This window comes from Felis catus, chromosome B4 (assembly GCF_018350175.1).
Source record: "Felis catus isolate Fca126 chromosome B4, F.catus_Fca126_mat1.0, whole genome shotgun sequence".
In the NCBI taxonomy this organism is placed as follows: domain Eukaryota; kingdom Metazoa; phylum Chordata; class Mammalia; order Carnivora; family Felidae; genus Felis; species Felis catus.
In genome coordinates this window covers 60,167,760-60,194,343 of record NC_058374.1, presented here as the reverse complement: position 1 = coordinate 60,194,343, position 26,584 = coordinate 60,167,760, and the positions used below count along the sequence as shown (strand labels likewise).

The window sequence follows — 26,584 nt, the reverse complement described above, 5'->3', positions numbered from 1 at the left end:
TACGTCCCTCCCTATTAATCTACTCAGGCTTTCGCTTGGCTTCTCGCAAAGTGTCGCGAGTTTTGACAGGGAAGCCGGCCTGGGTGGAGAAACCGAGAAAGGGAGGCCGGGTGGAGGCCTGGTGGGAGGGCCTTGCGTTAAGAGAGCGTGGCTGGCTTAGGCGGTGCTGTGGTTGGTACTTCGCTGTTGTGGAGTCTCTATGGTCGCCCGGATCAATCTTCCCAGTGGGTTATTGGGAAAATTAGCCGGTAGAAAATCTTGAGCGTCGGAGGCATTTTTTTCTTGGCTCCGCCCTCTTCCTGTTCTGCGAGCTGGGCGTCTGGCCCACCGAGGGGGAAGGGCAGCTTGGCGGGGCTGTGGAAGAGGGCTCTGCGCACGCGCGAGTCCGAGTGTGTGAGTGTTTGTGTTCACGCGCACGCGCGCGCGCTCTTGCATTTAGGAAGCCTGGGAAGGACCGGTGTGCTAGGAGATGAGCGGGGAAAGCATAGTTCCCTGTCTTTGGTACCAGACACTCCTGACTGTGCGCTGACCCTCCCCACCCAGCCAGCAGCCTTTTCCAGAGAGGCTGTGGTCCATAGCCTCTGTTCGTTTTCACTGCAGGACCAGGCACGAAAGTAAGCAAACCTCGATCCTGAGGTCTTCCCTATTCACTCACCTTGTACTTTCCACCCCCCACTCTCCAGCAGAATGTGACTAGGTTTCTCAAAGAAGAGTTTGCATGAAGGGGAAATGTGTTTGAAAGCAGAAGAAAATAGCTAGATCGTAAAAAGTCAGTTCGGTTTGATGAACACTTTGCTTACCATGTGCTTTTTGAATGTGGATTGTCTATTCAGTATAAGGTTTTATTTAGCGAAGCAAGGGAGTTTTTATAAGAAAAAGTTTAAAAGTTTCTCCTCTCCAGCTCTGTGAATGGTAGCAACTAAGTTTTCTGTTCTACATGGTAAATTACCATGGTGTTTCAAATACTAAGGGGGAAGAGTTTGAATTTGGGGTCTTTATCCTAATGCGAAGACCCGATATGCAGTTGTCGTAGGAGATGTTTTTTATATTTGGGGCTTTCCTTTTGCTGTCACTCCCCTTTCCTGTTAATTCTGGCTCCCCTCATCCTTTTTCAGAAGTCTTAAGACTTTTTGGAGGGAAGCCCAAAACTACTGACTTGGGTTAGTTTGGGGGTTTGTGTGTGATGTCAATTAGGAAGAATCATTAGAAGTGTATTTGAAGAGCATTTATCATTTGTTATGTTTGGTATTATGGAAGGCAATCGACCACAGTTATTTGTAAGCATTTTTTCCTGACAATTTTAAGTTCATTCAAAAAGCAAAATTTTGTATGGACTGCAATTTTGCCTGTGACTGATAGAGTGACAGCTTAATATGGTGTAGCTTATCCCTCGAATTGATAGCTACTTTCTAGTCATGACCCCTTTAAATCTTGTTGGATAAATTTCTTTGAATACTGATTATTCATGTTCCCTACCAAATCTTTTTGAGGAAAAGACACTAATTAGGAACAATTTAAGGATATTAAATGTCATGTATAAGACATTTGGCTAATATATTTTATCCCTTACAGGTTAAAACAAAATGAAGATTTTTTCTGAATCTCATAAAACAGTATTTGTTGTAGATCACTGCCCTTACATGGCAGAATCATGCAGACAGCATGTCGAGTTTGATATGCTGGTGAAGAATAGGACCCAAGGAATCATCCCTTTGGCCCCCATATCTAAATCCTTGTGGACTTGCTCAGTCGAATCTTCCATGGAATATTGTAGAATAATGTATGATATATTTCCTTTCAAAAAGCTGGTGAGTGTGAAGTACAAGAAAAATCATGATTTGGGGGGATGGACTTAACTGCCTGTTACATTTTTTAATATAGATTTAACTTGAAACTGTTTACTACTTTAAAAATGTGGTATTTAGAACTCTTCTTTGCAGTTAATATGTTATGTATGTTTAATTGGGGCCAATAACCATCATAACAGCTAACAGTTATGGTGCGTTTACACATACCAGTCATATCCAAAGTATTTCATATATATAACTCCATTAATTCTCGCAACAGTCCTATAAGGTAGCTACTCTAATTACTGGGACGATATTCGAAGTATATAATAACCCGAATAGAACAGGCACTGACCATTGAGAGCTATTGCTGGCCTAAGCAGAAAGGATGTGGGCTGTGGGCAGTGTCAGATTGTGTTGGTGTGTACGATCTGAATATCAGCCGTGTTTATTATTGCCATGTTGGAGATGTAGAAACTGAGGTAAAGACAGGAAAGTTGTCCTGAGTCACACAGCTAGTTAGACACAGAACCAGAATTTGAACCTAAACAGGCTGGCTGCTCATAGTGTTAGTGAATGCACACTAAACTGCTGCAGGATTTGGCTGTTAGAAAGAAATGCTCTTAAGAATGCTAAGAGGAATTTGTTTTTATCCACAAGAAGAGAGATTGAAGATTGATAGATTCCAGATATGAAAATTACCTTCAGGTTTCATCATTTCAGCTATTTTATTTTGGGAGAGTCATTTGGTTAGCCACAAGTGGATGATTTGCTTTGTCTCATTTGGAGCAGCCTAGGCTGGGACCTAGCCATTTCTTAGACTGGCACAGGCAGGGCAGTAACAGTAAGGCTGAACATAGAGAATCTATATATTCAGATATATTCCAAATTAAATGTAAGTTGTTTTTAGTCCTTCAGTAAATTGTGCATTATGTAGGGTAAAAAAATATCAAAGGGAGGATAACTAGTCATTTAGGGTGCAGGCTTCGGTTCAAATTCTGGCTTCATCAGCTACCACAGTGTGACCTTGATCATATTGCTTAATTTCTCCAAGTCTGGTTCTTCCCATGTAAGCATAACACCTACTTCCTATGATGTAAGATTTCAATGAGATAATGTAACTGAAGTGGCTAGTAAAATGTCCCTGTCAGGTAAGGCTTAGGAGAGAAGGCTACTTACCACATTTATTAGGGGTGCAAAACTAGTATTTCATGGATGGTAGGAAAAAAGATCATGGATTAGATGATATAGTCCAGAGGAAAGAAAGAATCTCACCCTCCTCCAAAAGAACATTCGTCATTTTATGTATTTTCTAATATATCCTTACTAGCATTATCATCTTCTGTGATAGTATTTTTTTGGTTTGCATTGAAGTCCAAATGCACTATTTTGACTTTCAATGCCTTTTGTGATATGGCTACTGCTTATTTCTCTGAGCTTTCCCCCCACCCCTTTGCCTGTTCTGACCTTTTCATCCTTTTGAGGCCTTTGCGTTTGCTGTACCAGGAATTCTCTATCCCCAGCTCTATTGATGGCTGTTTTCTTTTGGTCATTTTGGATTCCCCCCAATTGCCACTATAGACCACCCAACCTAAAGTAGCTAACCAATTTCTTTTTCATAGCATTTGTCACTCACTGAAATAATCTTGTGCATTTGTTTGTTTGTATTCTTCCCATACTGCCCTCTGTCTTACCACTACCCACAAACCCCTGACTTTCCCCACATTGTGAGTGATACAACTTTCATTCATCACTGTATTTCCAAATCCCCAGTGCCGAGGATAGCACCTGGCAGATACTAGGCATTCTAGAACTATAAAGTGAATGAATGAATCAGCAAACCAGTTCTAGGAACTGCATATTATTTTAAATATGATGTGATTTCAGTGGAATTGGATGTGAATACTAATTCTGTCTTTGAAATCTATCAGGTGAATTTCATTGTGAGTGACTCTGGAGCACATGTTTTAAATTCTTGGACTCAAGAAGACCAAAATTTGCAGGAGGTATGGTTAGGTTTTGAGCTGTGGCCATTCTTGAAAATTATCTGAATGTGGTAATACTTTCTTGAAAGATGATTTAAAAGATTTTTTTTTATCACTATAGTATTTGCACATAGTTTTAAAACAACTACTACTAAAGTAAAGCCAGCTATCTTCATTCCAGTCTTTCCCCAATTCCTAGAAGCAAACTTTCAACTCTAACTCATCTAGTATTTACTTCCATATTTCAAAATAACAAATTTTTACTGCTATTGATAGAATTCTCAATTTAAACTTTATTTTTTTATCATTATTGTTAGTGAGGCATTAACTTTTATATTCTCTGCCACCCATGCCCCTCTACCTCCCTTCTGCCGTTCCTTCATTTTCTCAGTGTTGTTATGTCAGAATTTTTGTTAATTTAAAATTGCATATTTGCATTATAATATCTATATAAAGTGTTACTGCTAAGCTAAGTAGTATATGTGGTTATTTCATTTCTCTCTCTTTTTAGGTTTTATTGAGGTATCATATAGCACTGTATAAGTTTAAGGTCTGAAGCATAATGATTTGTCTTACATATTATTTCCTTTCTTGTGTGACTCTTTGTTTATTCTTACAATTTATCATTTCCTTCTTAATTGCTCAATTTTATGTATATCTGTTGCTGCTTTTCCTCATGTTTCTACAAAACTTCCCAATATTTTGATCAGAAATGTAACAGCTTCGTTTTTTTGTCTTGAAAAACTTCTTGGAGCAGTCTTTTGCTCCAGTTTTAGCTGGCCGCTTAATAGGCCTGGTGCTTCTTAAACATTATTTGTCTAAGGATATTGGGTTTGTGGTAGCTTATGTTCTTTGCTATTGTTGGTTGGATGGAAGACTTCAGTTTACTGGTTTCTTTACTGATGAAGATGTATCTGAGAGACAGACATTAGTGAAATTTTTGAATACATGGTTTGAATTATTTCATGTTAAAATTCTTTGTTAATGGATGGTCTTCAGTGGAGATAATCTCATGTTGTAAATGTGTTTTAAGCGGAACATTTTTAAAGAAAATGTGTTTATCCCAGTGTTTGGTCTTAAAATGTTGTGATTAGTATCATCATGTATGTAAACATATCCAACCCTTTATTCTTTTGAGGTAACTCACTCAAGCAGCAGGCTTTTATTGGTTTGGCTTTGCATTTATATCACTCCAGAATGTTCTTTATTCTTTTTTTTTTTTAACTTGAAAAAGTAATATTAAGGATTCTGTACATTCTCCTTGCATTTTCTTTTTGAAATGGCATGTGTTTTGCTTTACTTCTTTCAAGAGGTACTGTGAAAGAAGCTTGAAGTCTCTCTGTCGTGTATGAAAAAAAAATCAGTACAAATTGGCATAGGTTTTCCTTACTTCACCTCTGCAGTGCAGTAAAAGTTGTGCATCTCATAATGGCACATATACCAATGATAAGAGAATTGCTACTTCTCTCTGCTTTCTGAATGTGAAGGCACATTGTATCACACTGATTGTTTTTAAGTCGTGAACAGAAGGGGAAACTCCAGTCTAGTTCGGAAGGCAACTGTATAGCAGCTCACTGGTGTTTAAGATTATATGAAATAATTGACATGTTGTATAAATTATATATAAGCTTGCCTGTGTTAACACATTTAATGTTTAGCTTTGGTTATCCATGTCACACCTTTCCCTAGTTATTGTCAACAATCATGAGTAACAAGTGGAAGAGATCAAAGACAAATTTGGGGGCTAGAAGGATTTTAGATGTCTTTTGCTTCGACTCCTTCATTGTGCAGGTGAAGGAATGGAGCCCACAGGGGCTATATGTTGTTTGACTTCTATACCTGGGTCCAGGGCTCTTTCTGTTATAGCACATAACTCTATCCTACACATCTTAAATTTTATCACCAAAAATTGTCAGATTTCAGGAGTTTGGGTCTGATTTTTGTTGGCTAAATTAAATCAAGTTTGCAAGTATTATACTAATGTGGGACAGGTTATATTAGTATTTTCACTTTTAGGTTAGGAGGAATTGACCAGGGTCACACAGCATTAAAAGGCAGAGCCAGAGTTTTAACCCATCTCTGTCTGACCTTAAAAGTTAAACTTGCTTTCTGCTACTTTCTTCAGGACCACAGAATCCCTCCCCTATAAAGCTACTTTTTATTGAGCTTCTCCTATGTACCAGAGACTTTATATAGTCGTTTATACACAGTCTTTTTTCTTTCTTTTCTGGTTACTTATTATGAATAGGTAATACCTATATAGTTTAGAAGTAAAATTTACATACATACACATGTACATATGTACACTTCCACATACATGTTTGTGTTAGTAAACAGGAAAACTTTCCAACTCATCCCCTGTCTCAATGAGTGTGCTGGACCCTGCTTACACCAACTTTGCATTCAGTGAATCTTGACATCTCCCATGGTGGGGGTATTTTATGTAACCATAGATACTGGCAAACACTACAGATTAGGGCTTTCCCCACACTTTGGGGAACTGATTTACTAGCACATCACTATTTATCTCCACCACTATTAGTTTTTCATGGCTCATTCCAGAGTGTCTTTATGCATATACAAAGCAAAGTCCTTCCATTTTGTTCCTTTTCAAGATTGTTTCGGTCATTTTCAGTCCCTTGCAATTCCATATGAATTTTAGAACCACCTTGTCCATTTCTACAAAGCAGTCGGCTGGGATTGTGACACAGATTATGTTTAATCTGTAGTTCAGTTTGAGTAATGTTGCAATTTTAACAGTATTATGTCTTCCAACTCATGAACATGGGATGTTTTATATCATTTAGATCTTTAATTTCTTTCAGTGATGTTTTGTAGTTCTCAAGAGTATAAAATTTGCATTTCTTTTGTTGATTTTATTCCAAAGTATTTTATTTTTTTGATGCTATTATATTAGAATTGTTTCCTTTATTTTCGGATTGTCCATTGCAAGTGTGTAGCAATACAATTTGTGTTTGTGTATTGATCATGTATCCTGCAACTTGCTGGACTTATTATTTCTAACAGTTTTTTAGTGGATTCCATTTGACTTTCTACATACAACATCACGTCATCTGTGATATAGAGATAATTTTACTTCTGGCTCCTTCTATTTCTTTTTCTTAATTGCCCTGGCTAGACCCACCAATAGTGAAATAGAAGTGATGAGAGTGGACATCCTTCTTCTGTTCCTAATCTTAGAGAGAACACGTACAGGCTTTACTATGAAGCATGGTGTTATCTGTAGGTTTTCTTAGATGCTATTTTCTGCTTGAGGAGTTTCCTTCTATTTGTAGTTTGTTGAGTATTTTTATCATAAAAGGGTCTTGGATTTTATGAAATGCTTTTTCTGTGTTTATGGAGATGACCGTGTGATTTTTAAAAATTGTGTTGGTATTGACATTAATTGATTTTTGGATGTTAAGTCAACTTTGCATTCCTGGGATAAGTCCCACTTTGTCATGGTGTATAATTCTTTTCATATGTTGCTGGATTTGGTTTGCTAGTATTTTGTTGAGGATATTTGTGTCCATATTTTTAAGGTACGCTGGTCTGTAGTTTTCCTGTGATGTCTTTGTCTGACTTGTACATACTCTTGTCAACATAATTATTTTCCCTTTTACTTAGCTAATGGCAGCATTAGCTGCTGTTGGGCCTCCTAATCCACGAGCAGATCCAGAATGCTGCAGCATTCTGCATGGTCTCGTTGCAGCAGTGGAAACCCTGTGTAAAATTACAGAATACCAACATGAGGCTCGTACTCTACTAATGGAAAATGCAGAACGTGTTGGAAATAGAGGACGAATAATTTGCATTACTAATGCAAAAAGGTGAGACATTAATCACAGTAATTCTTTCACTGAGGGAATTTTAATGTCTTGTTGCAGTTTTTACTTAAAAAAACAGGACAGCATGTTAGCGGTTAAGCATATCTCAGGTGGTCTAATACTGAAGCTGTATTTATCCAGTTCTTAAATAGTCATTTCAGTGAAAGCTGCTTAGATTGTCATCATATGGGTTAATCTGACTTTTTCTCACTAGTTTTTCAGCTGGCTGTTTGGTATTGTGAATGAGCATACTGAAGACCGTCCTCACTGAAGTAATTTTAAGTGCCTATAACAAGATACTACAGCTAAATAGTGTGTTTAATTTTTTCTCTTACTGTTTATTTAAGTTTGTTCTTTTTTATGCCATAGTGATAGTCATGTGCGAATGCTTGAGGACTGTGTCCAGGAAACAATTCACGAGCATAACAAGCTTGCTGCAAATTCAGATCAGTGAGTATAATCATAAGTGAAATACATATTCCATTTTATAGTCATGTATTTCATTATAATTACTCCAATAATTTCAGTAGTAATTGGTAGTGTTCCCTTTAATTCTCTACTGGCTCTACTAGTTAGTCAAAAAATGTTTATTTGATATTTATGTAGGGAAAACAAAAATAGCTAACAGTTAATGAATCTAGGTTAAGGGTGTATGGGTATTTATTGCATAGTACTTTTCCTTTAGCTTTTCTGTAGGTTTGGAAGTTTCAAAATAAAAATTTTTCAAAAATTAAAAACATTTTCAAAATAAAAGACTTCTAGCATTGAAAATCCTATGTTCTTAGAAATAACCATTTATAGGTAATGGTTAGGATTGCCTGATTTTGTCCTTAAAAATCATTAGTAAAAAAAAAAAAAGGGAAACAAATGTGTAATATATTCATTTTCTCTGTGGTAGTTATCTATGGAAAATTTTCCTGATTATAGGACATTTTCCTTTTTTCTGTTTTTCAAACATACAAGAAAGTATCATATGTGCATTTGAATCAAATTCATATATTTACTAAATGTCCATACTAAATGTCCATACTAAATGTCCATACATACTAAATTGTCCGTACAGCAATTATACAGTTTTTCTAAATATTTAGCTTTTGTGTTAGTTAACAGTAGTATCTGATTATAGAGATGCACTGTTTTAGTATATTAAACTCTTAATAGTCTACCTACCTGGTTTCTTTACATACTATGTGTTTTTAGATTCTAAGTGAAAAGTTTCTCTTTAAGTCTCATGCAGATTCAGAAGTGTGAACTGGTCTTGATCCATACTTATGCAGTTGGTGAAGACAGCCTTGTGTCTGATCGTCCTAAAAAGGAGGTAAGTGCAGAAGTAATGGAAGAAAAGATCATTGTCATTTATTAATAATAAATGCTGAGAAGGGTTAGCATAAAAATAATCACATTGCCAACATTTTCTGCCAAGAAGATATTTAGAGTTCACAAAGCCATCTCTGTGGCAAAACACCTAGTTGGGTTCTTCATGTTATAATTGTAGATTTTAAAGTGTTTTCTGTTTTGCTTGCCTATTGAAGTTTAATTAAATGTGTTGCAAAACCGTACATAGTGTGTATTGATGCTAAAATTTCAATTACTGTAATGGATTTCATTTGCTTTAATAACTTTTTATTGTATAAAAATCTTTTTTTCCTCATTAGAGGAGTAATACACTTCTTAACAAAAATAGACTCTAATAACAAATTAATTTTACCTATCCAGAGGATAAAAAGCTAAAGCTAACTTTTAATATTGCTTTTACTTTTTAAATAAATTTGAACAATTTTAAAGGAAAAAATGGGTCTGTTGATTTTCAAATGGATTTGCATCATGTAATATTCTCCCATCAGTGGTCTGTGTTTAGAAATATAGATGTGTATATTTATATAATTAAATATGTATGTTCTTACGTTCTGTTTTTTCTCTTAGCCTTAGTTAATATAAACAGGTGAAGTATTACCTTAGTCTGAATGTTTTGTAGTTAACTGGTATTTTTAGGTCTTTAGCTCTTTCATTGTGTTTTTAGGTGGTTTCCAGTGTAAACCCCTTTTCTGTTAACTTTTTTCTGCCTCTTTCAATAACATGGCAGTATGTTGGCTTTCTTTGTAATAACTAAACATTTATTTGTGACAGATATTATAGATATAATAAGTATGATAGGTAGTATATACAAATTATATATAAGATATATGTATACATACACTTTATCTTGCCATAAAGTAACTTTTGGCTGCCTGATCGCATTTATTCGTGATGAAATATGTTTGTGGCAGTTCCCGTATTCTTTATAATAAGCAGTTTTATCTGCAGGTGTTTTTCCTCTCCATAAAATTACTTATTTTCTACAGTATTTCTGTGGGCCATTTCAAATCCATTTTGCATATAGATAAATAGAAGTAAAAATTGTAAGTTAAAATAAATATTTGAATTGAAGACTTGCACTCTGAGTGTCAAGAGGAAAAGGACTTTGCCTATTTACTGCTGTATCCTCTAATAGCTCATGTAGTTTCTGGCATACAATGTAGTAAGGTCTGCTTAGTACCTGTCTGTTGAATGAATAAATACATGAACATTTCTTGCTAAAATAATAATCATAGTTAACTTATGGGCTTTTTTACTTTTTCCAAATTCCAAAAACTAAAAATATTTAATATTTATAGACTGAAGTAAAATATTTGACACCAGGTCACAATGTATTAACGTTGTTTTTTTTTTTTTTTTTCATATATATATATATATATATATTTATATATATATATATATTTTTTTGGTAGTTATCCCCTGTTTTAACCAGTGAAGTTCATAGTGTTCGTGCAGGACGGCATCTTGCTACCAAGTTAAATATTTTGGTACAGCAACATTTTGACTTGGCTTCAACTACTATTACAAATATTCCAATGAAGGTAGGCAGTACTTTTTCTTGCTATTTTGAAAGTTCTGGTATGCTTTTTAAATATTTGTTTGACATGTATTATTTATTTTGATTGGACCTTAACTTTTTCTCCCCATATCATATTTTCTGTTTTGCTAGCCCACATTCAGTGTCTTTGACCAGGTCAGTACATAGTGAAAAGCAACAAAAAGGATCACAGAACAAAATTCTGTAGTTTTCTTTCTCGTAAGAGTACTATATATCAGCTTTTTGTTTTTAATTATGTTCTCATTATTTTCATCAAAATACAATCTCTGTCTTAAATGATTATTTTTTCTGTGATTCTTTTCCTGATGGTTATGTTATTAGATTTTACTTTGTGCATTCTAGTGGATCTTTTATTTCCTGTATTTTTGTTCTTGCTCATCTAGTATGAAGGTGTTCGTAACTAATAAGCCTGACTATAGAAAAAATAGCTCATAGTTTTTAAAAAGTTTATTATACTCTAGCTGAAAAACCAAAGATGTAAGTTTTATGATTTTACTAATGGATTTTCTTAGGAATCTGTTGGTACCTGTTTATTTCCATTATGTCATCATTAAGTTGTCTAGGACAAGCACAGTTTTAAGTCCAATTTCATTGTTTTGCCGCCATATGACGAACACTGAATTTCATGAGAAGTATAATCTATTCATTATTAATTTCCTCCTTATAAAATGGCTGGCTCTTTAATAGAAATTGTAGCCTTATTTAATAGAATGGTTTTGATGCAGAAATTATCAAGTAAAATAGCATAATATATTTTAATATGTGTAATTTCATGAGGTACAAGAAAAATACTCTGCGGGTGACAGATACCTTGTTTTTTAAATTTGATCATATTTGTGTGCGACTGGTGTGACCCTTTCTTCAATCTTTGTCTTTTCCCTGTAAACTGATGTTATTGAAGTTCTTATTTACTATTTAGTGAAAACAAGTTGCTAAATTTGTTTATTAGTCTGTATTTACTATTTTATATAACTGGTGTTGCTAATTTCCTGTAGGTATTTAAAGATGCTATTTCCTCCTTTAAACAACTATTTCACTTTGAGTTTGTATAAGCTACTTCAGTTGTATTTATAAAATGTATTGGCAAGACAATGCATTTAGAGAAAAAAAACTCTAAAATTCTGGAAGAGTCATTTATGTTAATTCTGATGTAAGAAAAATCATTAAATACTTTATTACTTCTATATAGCTAGTAGTTTTATAGAGTTCATATTGCGTTGGAAAATTATTGCATCTTTAAATAGATTACTGAGCAAACTGTCCCAATATTATAGCTAATTATTGTTGGGTATATTTTATCTCACTTTAAGCAAAAAGCAAAGTGAATAATAACTTCATTATTTTAAAAATAAAACTAAATTATTTTAAATTTTACTTTAAGGAAGAACAACATGCTAATACATCTGCCAATTATGATGTGGAACTACTTCATCACAAAGATGCACATGTGGATTTCCTGAAAAGTGGTAAGAAAAGGACATTGAAAAGTTTTATTCTGTAAGATCTAACCTATGAAAGCATACTAGCAACTTTCAGAAGTTTGTCAGTAAACAGACCTGATTGGCTGTAGTCCACTTCTTTCCACACTTATTCCACAATACTGTCTACTAATGGCCATGGAACTAGTGTTCTGTAGAATTTACTTTGGGAAACACTAGCCTCCTGGAACAAATAACTGAGATAGCCGGTACAGTCATGTCATAGTTTCTCTTTTGCAAGCAAATCACCTTGGGAAAGCAAGAGGAACAAGAACTGACTTGAAAGAGTGATAGAGTTCCAACTTTCTTGCCAACTGATAAAGATCAGTTGTTCTGAAATCTAAATTTGTTGTTTTCTTCTAAAAATTATTCGAGTCAGTAGGTCTCATCACCAATATCATGATTTCTGCAACTCTATTAGCATAACTTGGGAGAAGGCTCTGGAGTTAGTAGATCAGAGTTTTAGCTAAAGCTTTGCCACCAGCTAGCAAGATCTGTATGTTTCTAGACTTGAGTTTGCACACTTTAATAAAATAAAGATGCTGGATTAGATGAACTAATCCATCCATTCCTAAAAAATTCAGTGAAATTGCCTTTAAGTTTTGACATTTGATTAAATCCTTTCTAATGTTTTCTCTGTAAGTTGATGCTATCAGAGAATTAAATGGTTAACTTTGATAATGTTTTATACATCTTTTTTGAAGTTAGTATCCATCAACTAGTCGTAACATTTGTTCAGTGTATAAGAAATCTTGAAATTAATCTAATACAAATTTGTAATGTGAAAAAAACTATTAAGATAAACAGATGTATTAATGTTTAACAAAGGAATGTAAAGAACTTGTTTTTGAAAATATGGTGTGTGGAAATTATATCACTAACTGAGTTAATACCAACTTTTAAAATATTTTAAAACAAAAAAATGTTAAGAATATCCTTTGTGACACAAAATATTTCTCTAAGATAGTAATTGACATGTTGTCTATGTGACAGAAGAGAACCATTTGTAAATGCTGTAGTAGCACTATGAATAGGGTGCTGTGGGATCATGAGGGTTGCATGTGATTATGCCTCCGTGACTTAGGCAAGCTTTACAGAGATGACATTAGAGTTGGACTTGGATGAGTAGGCTTACGCTTTAGCTCAGATAGCTTCCGTAAGCTGTAGACCTATATCCTCTACTGCCTAATTATATCTGCTAGGTGTCTCTCCGGCACCTATAACTCAACATTCCCAGAACAACTTAGGAGCCCGCCCCCCGAACTGGTCTTCTACTGTCCCCTCTCTTAGTGAATGGCCCTATTGTCTACCCAGTTGTTTAAGGCGGAAACCTCAGTCATCTTTGAGACATCTCTGTATCATTCTTCATATCTAGGCCATCATCACATTTTCTTGATTTTACCTATTAAGTGTCTCCCAAATACATTCATACAACTGCATCTCTACTGCCATTACCATCTCCCTGATCCAGCCTATTATTTTCTTATCTACTATTCCTTAGTAGTCCCTTAAAATGGTGTGTCTCCTCTTGACCTGTGAGCTAGAATAGCTTTCAGAATGCTAATCCTGACCATGTTCCCTTAGCTTAAAACCCTTTATTGTTTTTGTTACCCTTTGGATAAAGACCCAACTGTTTAAATGTCTTACCAGTCCCTGCATTGCCTGGCCTGTCCTCCTTTCCATTTTCCTCTCACAACGTACTCCTGTTTCAGTGCATAGGCCAGAAACTTCATGCTCCTTCCTGTCACAGTATCTTGACATTTGCTGTTTTTTCCTTGCTCAAATGTTCTTTCCTTCATTTCTTTAATTTCTCCTTATCCTTTGACAACTGAAACTAGTTTTTTCACTTCTCAAAGAAACCTTCCCTGGTGTCGTAGATTAGGTCAGATCTCTGTAGATGCTCATGGTACTGTACACATCTCCTTCAAAGCATTGTCAACTTTATAGTCCTCACTTGTTCATTATTATTTTCTTAACATCTGTTCACTGTTTTACTATAGACTCCATTGAGGCAAAACATGCTCATTGTTACATCTTTTTATATTTATTTTCTAGATCCCTCATTTTATGGTTCTCCTCATAAATTCATTAGGATTCAGTTCATTTTAGATTCCTGACAGTTTCTTTGAGTATTTGACCATATTATGATTTCATGGTGTCAGAGGAGAACAGTTGTATATTATTAACATAAACAAAAATTTTTGCTGTTGACTTTCAGTGCAGGGACTGAAATGATTAATGAGAAATTTGAAGATAATTGAATGTTTGTTTTAATCAGAGCAAATATCTAAACTCCTTTTGGTATTATTCTAGGATACTTTATAGAATTGATGTTCTCCCAGAGGTGTTTTCTCCTATCGAGTTTAAACTGTTTTGGAAGTCTTACTTAAGTAAATGATTTGAAGTTTGTGATCTATTTTGTAATGTCTCTCTGGCTTATTTTTAAAGGTGATACTCACATAGGTGGCAGCAGTAGAGAAGGCTCGTTTAAAGAAACGATAACATTAAAGTGGTGCACACCCAGGACAAATAACATTGGTAGGTATTTTAAGGAAATTGAAATAGGGTTGCCTGGGTGACACAGTTGGTGAAGTGTCCAACTCTTGGTTTCGGCTCAGGTCGTGGTTTCACGGTTTGAGTTCAAGCCCCTCATTGGACTCTGCACTGGCAGGGCGGAGCCTGCTTGGGATTCTCTGTCTCCCCTTGCTCTCTTTCCCTCCCTAACTCGTGGTCTCTCTCTCTCTCTCTCTCTCTCTCTCTCTCTCTCAAAATAAACTTAAAAAAAGACGAAAAGAAAGGAAAAAAGAAAAAGGAAAGGATAAATCAAGAGGTTCTAAAAGTGGGTATATGTAGGGATCGTTAGTTTATTTTTGAATTTATGTTTTTCATTGTTTTAGGGGCTCAACAAACATTTTTCCCCCTCTTTTAATTGTGGAAATAATTCCTTTATATTCTTTCAAATCAGTGTTTTCTCCCATTTCAGAATTACACTATTGCACTGGCGCTTATCGAATTTCACCTGTAGACGTAAATAGCAGACCTTCCTCCTGCCTTACTAATTTTCTTCTAAATGGTAATTTTCAACATTTAATTGTTTGGGCTGAAAATATTACAAGTGAAGTTATTAGTAAGGATATGTGAAAATCTGTACTCTGGAAAGCTCTTTTAAGATAACCTAAAACTGTTTTATCTTCGAAAACTCTTCTAAAGTTACCTAATTGTAAATACCCTTTTAGCAATTTTATTAATGTTTTAAAAAAATAAGATAACCTTATGTTTTCCATATTGTCATAAAAAGTTTTATTTAAATATTTTTAAGTATTTTTAATTTTAAAATTTGGTTGTTAGAGTCTAAGTTGATTTTTTTGGTAGAATAATACAGACTATTTACACTGGCCTGTTAAATTTTAAATTGCAAAGTATATATAGACCTCTTTTTGCACACTGTACCTTAATCATAAATAAACATTGCATTTTCAGTATTATGCCATATGATTCTTACCTATATGACTCTTAAGTCTGTGGTTTCCTTGTGTGAAAATTTAAAAAAAAAAAAAATTGGAGTCCATTTACTAAATTTAAATTCTTAATAGCTTCTCCAGTTGATTCTTCTGATTGACTAGGTTTGAAACCACTGATGTGATGGGTCAAATTTAAGCAAAATTTGATTTTAAGACTGTGTAACGTGTAGATTAAATAACCTTTGGTCATGTGAAATAGAAAGTAGTTATGGTAACTATGCTGATAAGGAGGTATTGTGCAAGTACATTGAGACTTTGCTTTCTCCCCCAGATGTTGTGTAGCTTTGATAGCTAGTTATCCAGCAGTTGTCTCACTGTTCTTGATGTCCAGGAGAAAGATTTTATGTACTCGTAATGTATAAAGAATGTAACCAAACATTGTACCAGAGACCACTATACTTACTTTGGAAAACTGTACAACTATGTAAGCTTTGAGTGACCAAGAGAAAGCTAAGGCTAGAATTCAGACTTTTAGGACTTGAAATGCAGATATACTGAATTAGCTATGCTGCTTAAAATATGAGGTTTAATAAATAAAATGAAAAATCTAGACATAAATAATGAGGAAAAAAATAACGGCCTATATGAGCTTCATCACTGATAGAGTAATCTTGCTTTTGACAGGTCGTTCTGTTTTATTGGAGCAACCACGAAAGTCAGGTTCCAAAGTCATTAGTCATATGCTTAGTAGCCATGGAGGAGAGATTTTTTTGCATGTCCTTAGCAGTTCTCGATCCATTCTAGAAGATCCACCTTCAATTAGTGAGGGATGTGGAGGCAGAGTTACAGACTACCGGATCACAGTAAGATTCTAATACTTATAAATTTTATGTTTTGAGCCTGCCATCATTCAGCAAATATTTATTAAATGCTTATTACATGCTAAGCTCTGTGACAAAATGGGGTTTGGAGAAGTTCATGACTTATTATTTTAATTAGGTGACTTTCCGGCAATACTTGCTCAAAAGAACTATTTATCACTATGTGGTCTTCATTATGTATTCAGTGTATATCGAGAAGTATATGGGTAGCATTGACACCTGGAATTATAGGAAAGAATGGAAATTGACTTGAATATTTCAGGTGGAAGTTTACCTTGTAGTAACTTAATGGCAAATAAAAACGGTTCAATGTTTGGATTGCTACTTTGAAATAATACTAAATTTTTGTTATTTAAAGATATATACAAAGAAATTGTGTCTATTTTGGGTAGAAATCCTATTCTCATTTTAATTTTTCAGTTCCCCTCCTCTTTTATATATTTAGTACTTTATGGTTGTCTACTTTGAGGTGGTGGTGGAAATTAAATGTGATTGATATATAGGAATGTACTTGGTAAATCACAGAAGTGTTACAGACTATAGGTAATTATTTTTGATTAGGCTTTTCTTTATTATTTTTATATCTTTTTTAATAAGGAGAAAAGTATTCTTTGCAGAAAATTTAGAGAATATAGATAACTTTTTTTAATCAAAAACAATAGCTGTAAATTACCTATAATTCCATCATTCATAGATAACCACTGTTAACATTTTGATGTTATGTCAAGGTAATTTTTAAATAAGCATTGGTATTCTAAGATGATTAACTTCTTCCTTTATCTGTAGATGATATAAAAGAGTTAAATTATAGAAGTGAAGAAAAATGAGTGTTCTTGGTTTTTAAAAAGTAGAAAGAACCATGAATGCATTGATGTTTGAGCCTTTCTTCCATCTCCATTGTAATAAAGGCTGATAGATTTCATGTTCAAAAAGATGGGGAGAATTAGTAAGGGAACTGTTAGAGAAAATACTTTGTTGCATATCACAGGAGAGAAGGCATCAGGGCAACAGACTATTACATGTAATCCATACTGAAACATTAGAAAATAGTTTCTAATTTTATTTTATTTGGTTATCATTAGGATTTTGGTGAATTTATGAGGGAAAACAGATTAACTCCTTTTCTAGACCCCAGATATAAAATCGATGGAAGTCTTGAGATCCCTTTGGAACGAGCAAAAGATCAGTTAGAAAAACACACCCGTTACTGGCCTATGATTATTTCACAAACCACCATTTTTAACATGCAAGCAGTAAGTATTAAATAGTTTTCAACCTTTCTTTTTGATTAGTTCTATGTTTTTTACAGATAATCATTTCTCAAGCAAAGAATGAAATATATGAGTTTGCTACAGTTAAATAGAAAATTGAAATGATGAATATAGGTTATCTCAGTATGGTGATGTTTAAAATCAATTGAAGTTCTCCCTAGATGCTTTGATATTTGTTTTTCAAGACAGATTTTCTTTTTATTTCTTAAAAAAATTCTAACAGGTAGTTCCATTAGCCAGTGTTATTGTGAAAGAATCTTTGACAGAAGAAGATGTGTTAAACTGTCAAAAAACAATATACAACTTAGTTGATATGGAAAGAAAAAATGATCCTCTACCTATTTCCACAGTTGGTACGAGAGGAAAAGGGCCTAAAAGGTAGCTTTTTTCCCTTGCTTTCTCTATATATCACATTTACTTGATGCAGACTGTTTTTTAAGCTAACTTATTTCATATTGTAATTTATATGATTGAAGGTATGTGTGTGTGTGTGTGTGTGTGTGTGTGTGTGTGTGTGTATACATAAGTGTTCATATGTATATGATTGAGATGAAATGATATAAAATCTAAAATAGCAGAATCGGGTACATTATAACTTAGAATGACACCACTGTCTAAGAAGAAAGAGTCTGTGTTTAATGATTCCTTTTACTTTATTTTACCAGTAGCAAGTGATACTTCAATATTATTTAAAGAGTATTTCTAAAAACGTCATTTTCAATATTTACTTCAGAGATGAACAGTACCGTATCATGTGGAATGAGTTAGAAACCCTTGTCAGAGCTCATATCAACAACTCAGAGAAACATCAAAGAGTGTTGGAATGTCTGATGGCATGTAGAAGCAAACCCCCAGAAGAAGAAGAACGAAAGAAACGAGGAAGAAAGAGAGAGGACAAAGAGGACAAATCAGAGAAAGCAGTGAAAGATTATGAACAGGAGAAATCTTGGCAAGATTCGGAGAGGTGACTTGTTGATAATGTAGGACCGTGGTGCCTTTTGGCACATCACATGCTGCACGTAGCACATTCAAACATTCATGTAATAGTAGTTCACTTAATGTGTATTTGTTTCATTATCTAACTGTAATTTTTTCATTCTTAAAATCTGAAATATCCTGGGCTTAAGAATTACAGGGATTTTTTTTTGTTTCTTTGTTTTTTTGCTCTTAGGGGCAAAGGTAGTGTTGAATTTTTTAACGAACTTCTGCAAATCATAACATACCATATTTGATATCAGTATTTGCTTTATGTGTTATGAATATCAAAGACATGGTTTCATTTGTTCAATAAATACTGAGTGCCTGTGGTGTGTCAGGCATTTGGTATTAGATTCTTGCCCTGGAAGAACGTACAGTGGTTGTGATAGAGACAGGCATGTAGGTCATGGGTTACAGCAAAGGGTGGAAGAGCTGCTATAAAAATAGGCACAGGATATCCTTGGGAGCACAGAGGAAGAACATAGTCTTACTTCTGAAACCCTTCCTCAGTAATACACTCTTTCCTTAGTTTGTGATTTGTACGGTTATATCATAAAAAGTAGGAAAGTCTTCGAAATGAAAGAATCATAACATTTCAGCTGTCTTTGTCTTCTACCTCTTTGCCAGTGATCAGAAAAAACCAGGTAAATATTATAATGGCAATGTTAGTAAGGTCCTTAGAAACAAAACAGTTTACTGTGGAAAATTTCAAACATATACAGTAACAGAACAAATGGCTACTCATTTATTTTTAACAGTTCATGGCACATCTCATTTCATATCTGTCCACAACCACTCACCTCACCAGCACCACCACTATGCCTCCCACATGGGAATATTTTGAAGCTAATTCTAGAAATCCTATCATTTCATCCAAAAATAAGTAGAACATTTTATTCTCTTTGACAGTAGAAGTTCATTTCTTTCTTAGGGCTACTGAACTTCTGAAAGAGAATCAGCTCACTTTAAGAAGAGTGGGGGGAAATATTCTCTTTCAGACACCACCGATCTTTATATACGTTGAAAGTGTTTCTGTTCTCTGATGAAACTCAAAATGAGCTTGGAGTTAAGTTCTTAATTTGTGGAATGTAAATACATTTCCACAGCACATAAATTAGGGCACAAATAGTACATTTTTAAATCTTATCTGTAATTTGAAAGAGTATTTTGTCCATATTTGTAAAAATTAAAACTGACATTTCTTCCAAAGATCACATTTCTGACCTCTTTAATTTTAACTTCTTAAATTTTCTCCCATTTTTTTCATATTTTACAGCCAACTCTATTACTGAATTATTAAATTATGATGATGAAGGAAAAGGGAAATCTGTGTTTAATTCAGTCAGTTCTCTTACCTGATTTTAGGTTGAGATTTGTATTTTCATTACTTTCTAGGTTTACTTTGTGAGAGCAGCTATCTTACTAAAAGCAATATACGAAGTCTAATTATTGAGCCATTTAGAGTTCTAAAAATTTAAACTATGGAGCGTCTGTCTGGGTGGCTCAGTCGGTTAAGCATCCGACTTCAGCTCAGGTCATGATCTCGTGGTTCGTGAGTTTGAGCCCTGCATTGGGTTCTGTGCTGACAGTTCAGAGCCTGGAGCCTGCTTCAGATTCTGTGTCTCCCTCTCTCTTTTGTCCCTCCCCTGCTTGTGCTCTCTCTCTCTTGTCTCTTAAAAAAATGAATAAACGTTAAAAAACTTAAAAAACATAAAAAATAATAAAACCAGTAAAATTTAAACTTTAGATTTTATTGTGTGTCCCTCTAACAGATTAAAAGGAATCTTGGAACGTGGAAAAGAAGAGTTGGCTGAAGCTGAGATCATTAAAGATTCACCCGATTCCCCAGAACCTCCAAACAAAAAGCCCCTTGTGGAGATGGATGAAGCTCCACCAGTAGAAAAATCAAAAGGTAGGGTAGAGCTGTGGGGGTAGCTGTGTTTGTAAACAGTTTTCCAGTTTAGTTCTGTTTTCTGCGGTGTCATTTAATGTTGTTGCCTATATGAGGAAGAGCTACTAACTGTTTCCGGATGTTGTTGAGGAGGTTCTGTTTACAGCCTTGGAAAATGCAGGCAGTGAATTTATTTCTTGACATTAATGAAAAAGTAGTGTCATACCTTCATTAATGAAGCCTGTGGAAAATAAGCACTTTCACTACAAAGTCTGTGTTTTAAGAAATTTTAATTCTGTAAACTTGAATTCATTTATGTTCCTGACTCTATACTAAGTGTGCTGGGTTTAATGAAGACAGATTTCTTTTCCCTAAACTGCTTGCTGAACTTAAGGAAAGCTCTTACATTACCCATCTATAAAGTGGTGTCAGTGAGTTTCAGTTAAGGTATTATAAATAATATTTTCACTGTAAAAAAAAAACTCATAATGTTTTCATTTCATTTTATCTCTTATTTATAGACTGAAATACTTCATTTCTTCTTGAAGGAATTTTGGGTAGCAGAGCTGTGAATTGGGTTTGGGAGCTCCTGAAATCATTGTAGGCTTTAGTTGTCTTGAAGATAAACTAGATTTAGGCCTTTTAGGATAAATGGCAAATAGATAAAAGGATTGTTTGGTTTCTTGCCACTATGCCTCTCCTAAGCAATAAGATCCAGGAGCTGGCCATATTGCACTTATTGGCATTTCATCCTAGAGAGAAGCCTTGTTTGTTTTTATATACTCCTTCGGGGGGGGGGGGGGGGGGAGGGGGAGGGAGGGAGGGAGGGAGGGAGAGAGAGAGGGAGAGGGAGAAAGAGAGAGAGACAGAGAGACAGAGAGAGAGAGAGAGAGAGAGAGAGAAAGAGAGAGAGTATGTGTGTGTATGTATGTATGTGTATATATATACACACGCTATATATATAGTGATACATGTAAAATATTCTCCTTTCACTGATTTCTTTGGAGCCAGAGATAAGAGCGATCTTATCATATTTGCTTTCAAGCATTTGCCAGGGTTCCTGGAAAGTAAATAAATGTCTTGATAAATTGTTGTATTTTTCATAGGCCAAAATATGCCACTGTTGATTAGGATGAGAAATTTAGGTTTAATCTAAACAATGCATTAATGTTGCTTGTAAAATAGAACTCCAGAAATTATGTATTAGTGGCAAAAAGTTGCAAGCAACCAAAACACGGTTAGGAAGAAAATAACTAAATGATGGTGTGTCCATAGGGCAGAATTTATATAGCCCAAGAATAATTATTGCTACAAATGCCCACTGTTTCCTCTTGCTAATGCTAATGTTCCCTCTTTCCCCTTTATTCCAGTGTATCATTCAGATTTCAGCTTAAGCAAGTCTTTTTTCAGGAAGGACTTCCTTGATCTCTGTTCACAATTAAGTTAGGTGCTTCCATTGCACCCCAGGATTACACTGGAGTAGCACTTAGAGTCCTGCATTGACATTGCTTATTGACATCTTGCCTCAGCTACTAATTGGAAACATTTTAAAGGATGGGCTTTTTATTTTTTAAATAGGCTCCATATCCAGCCTGGAGTTTGAACTCATGACCCCGAGCTCAAAAGTCTCATGCTCTACTGGGGTACCTGGGTGGCCTCAGTCGGTTGAGCTTCTGACTTCGGCTCAGGTCACAATCTCGTGGTTCGTAGGTTTGAGCCCTGTGTCAGGATCTGTGCTGACAGCTCAGAGCCTGGAGCCTGCTTTGGATTCTGTGTCTACCTCTCAGTCTGCCCCTCCCCTGCTCACCATCTCTCTCTCAAAAAAAAAAAAAAAAAAAAAAAGCTCATGCTCTACCAACAAAGCTAGCCAAGTGCCCCAATGCTGGGATTTTTAAAAATTTACTCTTAATATCACTACCACTCAATGCAGTCCTAGCCCATAGTAGAAGTTCAATTATTATTTGTTGAATGAATAAATGAACGAATGAGGTAAAGAAAAAAAAAACAGGCTACAAAACCATATATACCGTTATCTCCATTTTGTTTAAAAAAAAAGTTCATATCCACACATACACTTGCTTGTCACTTTAAATTAAATAGATCCCTGATGCTTCACACACTGGAAACACTATATAGAGTGGCTCAGATGAAAAGCAACTTGGTTTCAAACAGAAACCATGTCTCTTTTGAGCAGCAGCTTATACAGGCCTTTTATTATATACTTCAGTTTCATCTGTTTTGGAAAATGACTTACCAGGACTGTCCAAAGTGAATTTTGTGCCTGATACATACTCTACATATAAGGTTGGGCTATTCCAAACATGCTTTCTGGATTGGATGCAAATCTGTTCAGCTTTTTGTACAATGCAATAGCAGAAAAACCAAAGTATAGTTTTATTGATATAGATTGCCATTGAAAAAAAACTAGAATATTTATAGGTGTTAGAGCAGTGGTATTATGGATGATTTTATTTTCTCCTTTATATGTTGTCTAAATTTTAACTAATGAACATGTATTAGTTTTATAGTGAGAAAAAGTATTTTTGTTCATTCAGTTTTGGAAAATGTATATGCAGTAATTTTAACTTTTTTTGGTGTGCAATTCTGTGAATTTAGACAATGTATATAGTTGTATGTCAGTTGCACCACAGTCATGGTATAAAACCGTTCTGTCACCCCCAGAGATTCTCTAGTACTGCTCCTTTGTAAGCACCCTATACTTCCCTTGTCCCCAGTCCTTCATAATGGTTGATGTGTTTTCCTTCCTATGATCTTGCCTTTTTCAGAATGCCATTTAAAGTGAAATCTTAAAGTATGCTGCCTTTTGAGGTGGACTTATTTGATAAAGCATAATGCATTTGCGATTCATCTGTGTTGTGTGTTTGTCCATAGTTTTTTTTTATTCCATTGTATGTGACTAGCTTTATTAGAATCTCATTTTTCCAAACTGGCTGATCATTGTGCACCAGAAATTAGTGAGAGTTCTGGTGGTTCTGTATCCCCAACAGTACTTGCTGGATTTTTTTCTTCTCTGATAGGTATAAAGTAGTTTTTCAGTGTGGGTTTAATTTCTATTTCCCTTATGACTGATGATGGTAAGCTTTTTTTCATTTGCTTATTTTCCATCTGTATATATTTTTCTGCTAGAAGGTTCATTCAGGTATTGTAGTTATATCTAAATTGGACTGTTTAAGAGTTTTTTTCTTAGATTTTGAGAATTCTTTATTTTTTCTGGATATAAATGCTTTGTTGGATATGTGGTTTGCAGATGTTTTCTCCCAGTCTGGTTTGTGTTTCTAACAGTGACTTGCAGAACAGAAGTTTCTAATTTTGATGAGGTCCAATATATCAAAACTTTTTTTATGGTTGTACTTTTGGTGTTATCTATAAGAAATCTTTGCATTGCCCAAACTCACAGAGGTTTTTTCCTACATATTCTTTTATAAGTTCTGTACTTAGATTTTACATTTAGGCCATGAACCATTTTGAGTTCATTTTTTATTTTTTCCATATGGTAGAAGATATGAGTCAGTGTTCCCTTTTTTTTGTGTATGCAGTGTCCCAATTGTTCTGGCAGCATTTGTTGAAAAGACTGTTTTTTCTTCATTGAATTGCCTTTGTATCTTTATCAGAAATCAATTAATTTGATATGTGGAAGTCTATTTCTGTTTTTGCTTTAATTGTTTTAATTTTATTTATTTTTAAGAGAGAGAGAGAGGAGGAGGAGGGGCAGAGATAGAGGGAGACACAGAATCTGAAGCAGGGACCAGGCTCTGAGCTGTCAGCACAGAGCCCAATGCAGGGTTTGAACTCATGAACTGTGAGATCATAACCTGAGCTGAAGTCAGATGCTTAACTGACTGAGCCACCCAGGCACCCGTTTTTGTTTTTTTAATGTTCCATTGATCTATGTATCTGTCGTTTTGGCAATACAATACTGTCATGATCACTATAAGCAGAATCTTAAAATGAGGTAGTAAGTCTTCTTTTTTCTACTTTTCAAAATTGTTTTAGCTGTGCCAGTGCTTTCTCTTTTCCTACTGTGCTGAAGAGATAACATAGCAAGCTTGAAGCTGTTATCTTTAACAAAGGCTGCTTGCAAGTTTGGCCCTTGTTTGGCATCTGACAACTTGGCTTTTAAAACATTCCCTAAATGATGAAGTTATTTTGTCTTACATCTGAGGTGAACACTTACTTTCCACCTAGGAGTATGGAATTTTGGTAATTGTAGTTTGGCAGAGGATGCATTTGTGACCAGTTCTTAATAAAAACCCAGGACTCTGAGTCTCAAATGGGCTTTCCTGGAAGAAATATTGTATATCCATGGCTGCATGTTTGCTGCTGGAGGGAGTATGCACTTGGGGTTACCCCTCACTCTAGGGAGAGAGCATGGAAAGCCTGCAAGTGGATTCTTTTGCCCTTTGCTTAGTGTATCTTTTGCTCTTACTGATCTGGCTGTGTATCCTTATTGTGTTGCTGCAGTGATTCTTGGTTGTGACTATAACTTGGCTTAGTTAATTGAATCCTTCCAGCAAATCACCAAACTAGTAGCTGGTCTTGGGGACCCCTAAACATTTAGAATAAGGAAAAGATTATATTGCTTTAATGATATAAAATTAGCGATGGTAAATTAAAGGTAAAATTTTTTAATTTGTAAATTTGGGGGCCGCCTGAGTGGCTCAGTCAGTTAAGCATCTGACTTTGGCTCAGGTCATGATCTCATGGTTCATGGGTTCAAGCCCCACATCGGGCTCTGTGCTGACAGTTCAGAGCCCACTACAGACCTTCTGTTTCCCTCTCTCTCTGCTCCTCCCCTGCTCACGCTTTGTGTCTCTCTCTCTCTCTCTCTCTCTCTCTCTCTCTCTCTCTCAAATACATTTTTTTTTTTTAATTTGTAAATTTTGAGGTAATGAATTATTACACCTTTTTCCTCTTCTCTCACACTGTAACACCAGGGCCAGTGTCCTTATTATCCCTGTGGAGTAATAGAATCAATACTGCCAATTCCAGAAAACATCAGGAGTTTGCCGGACGTTTGAACTCTGTTAATAACAGAGCTGAATTGTATCAACATCTTAAAGAGGAAAATGGGTTTGTATTATTGATTGTAGAAATTGGTTTTGTGAATTGCTTTAAGTTAAAAGTAATAAACGTTGCTTGTTTGTCGTGTTCAGTAATTTTTTATTACTAATGTAATGAGTTGATATGTGTTACCTCTAAAGAGAAAAAATCTACTTCCTTCGGTTCTTGGTACTTATAAAAGACTTGATTACGTTGATCATAACCTTGAAAATATATATTCCTTAGAGCATTTCATTGCTCAGTAAGCATCATAGAGGGAAAATTGGGGAACACTTGATATATAACACTGAACCTGTATAAAATAATGGGGGAGAAAAACTTTCCTGTTAAGTAACACAGTATTAGGAATATTGACTTTAATTGAACAAGTCTCAAGTCTGATTATTTTAATATCCTTTTTGGAAGACCTCTTGAAAATGTATTGGTAAAGGAGTTTCTTTACTAGAAAAGGGGAAAAGGAAGTAAATTTTTGACTAAATGGTAGAGGTTTTTTTTCCTTAGCTTTAAGTTTGAAGAGGTATCATGAAAAAAGTAGCCTTTGAAATGAAACCTTGGGAAGGGGACTTACTTCCTCTAAGCTTCAGTGTGCATCCGTCTGTGGAACCAGGAACGTAAGAGTAGCAGAAGAATCCTAACTGTAGTCCTTTTCTAAAGGACGGATGTTCTTTTGTCCTGTGAATATATAAACAGTTTAATTTTGTGTGAAAGTTGGAGAAAAAATATGGGCAATTATTGAATGTTTTATTTTAGCAACTCATTTTTCTCTTCTGGTTTTCAGAATGGAGACAACAGAAAATGGCAAAGCCAGCCGGCAGTGAAGAATGACTTGAGGAACTAAAATTTACTATATTGCATACATATTTTGGGCAGAATTTGATATAAGTACTTTTACAGCAAGATTGTATAGTTATAGTTGCCTGGACTGGTTTTTACATTTTTAAAATATTTCAACTGACTTTATCTTTTTTGTATTAATTGTAAAATTGGCACATATATCAAAAATATACATTTGAAATTTGTCCTCCCAAA

At 34.9% G+C, this 26,584-nt stretch overlaps 1 protein-coding gene across 3 annotated transcripts; it reads left to right on the top strand.

The window, feature by feature from the left end:
• The first annotated feature begins 71 nt into the window (after positions 1-71).
• INTS13 (integrator complex subunit 13) lies at positions 72-26,584 on the top strand. 3 transcript variants are annotated; one of them, XM_019834735.3, is made up of 18 exons: positions 72-224; positions 440-614; positions 1,573-1,808; positions 3,719-3,793; positions 7,400-7,602; positions 7,969-8,049; positions 8,827-8,917; positions 10,368-10,496; positions 11,895-11,979; positions 14,440-14,529; positions 14,957-15,064; positions 16,137-16,315; positions 17,416-17,586; positions 17,828-17,982; positions 18,338-18,568; positions 20,355-20,494; positions 25,429-25,564; positions 26,334-26,584. In XM_019834735.3, exons 3-18 carry the CDS (start codon positions 1,584-1,586, stop codon positions 26,371-26,373), a joined length of 2,139 nt encoding a protein of 712 aa, XP_019690294.1. In that variant the 5' UTR covers positions 72-224; positions 440-614; positions 1,573-1,583; the 3' UTR covers positions 26,374-26,584. The 3 variants fall into 3 exon arrangements, with proteins under 3 accessions (XP_019690294.1, XP_011282154.1, XP_044917521.1); XM_011283852.4 differs by having other exon boundaries at positions 107-614; positions 14,975-15,064; XM_045061586.1 differs by lacking the exon at positions 3,719-3,793 and having other exon boundaries at positions 107-614.

Coding starts and splice junctions, on each gene's coding strand:
- INTS13 (XM_019834735.3), top strand. CDS start 1,584: ATGAAGATTTTTTCTGAATCTCATAAAACAGTATTTGTTGTAGATCAC. Junction 8,918..10,367: donor CTGATCGTCCTAAAAAGGAG/GTAAGTGCAGAA, acceptor TTTTTTTGGTAG/TTATCCCCTGTTTTAACCAG. Junction 10,497..11,894: donor TTACAAATATTCCAATGAAG/GTAGGCAGTACT, acceptor TTTTACTTTAAG/GAAGAACAACATGCTAATAC.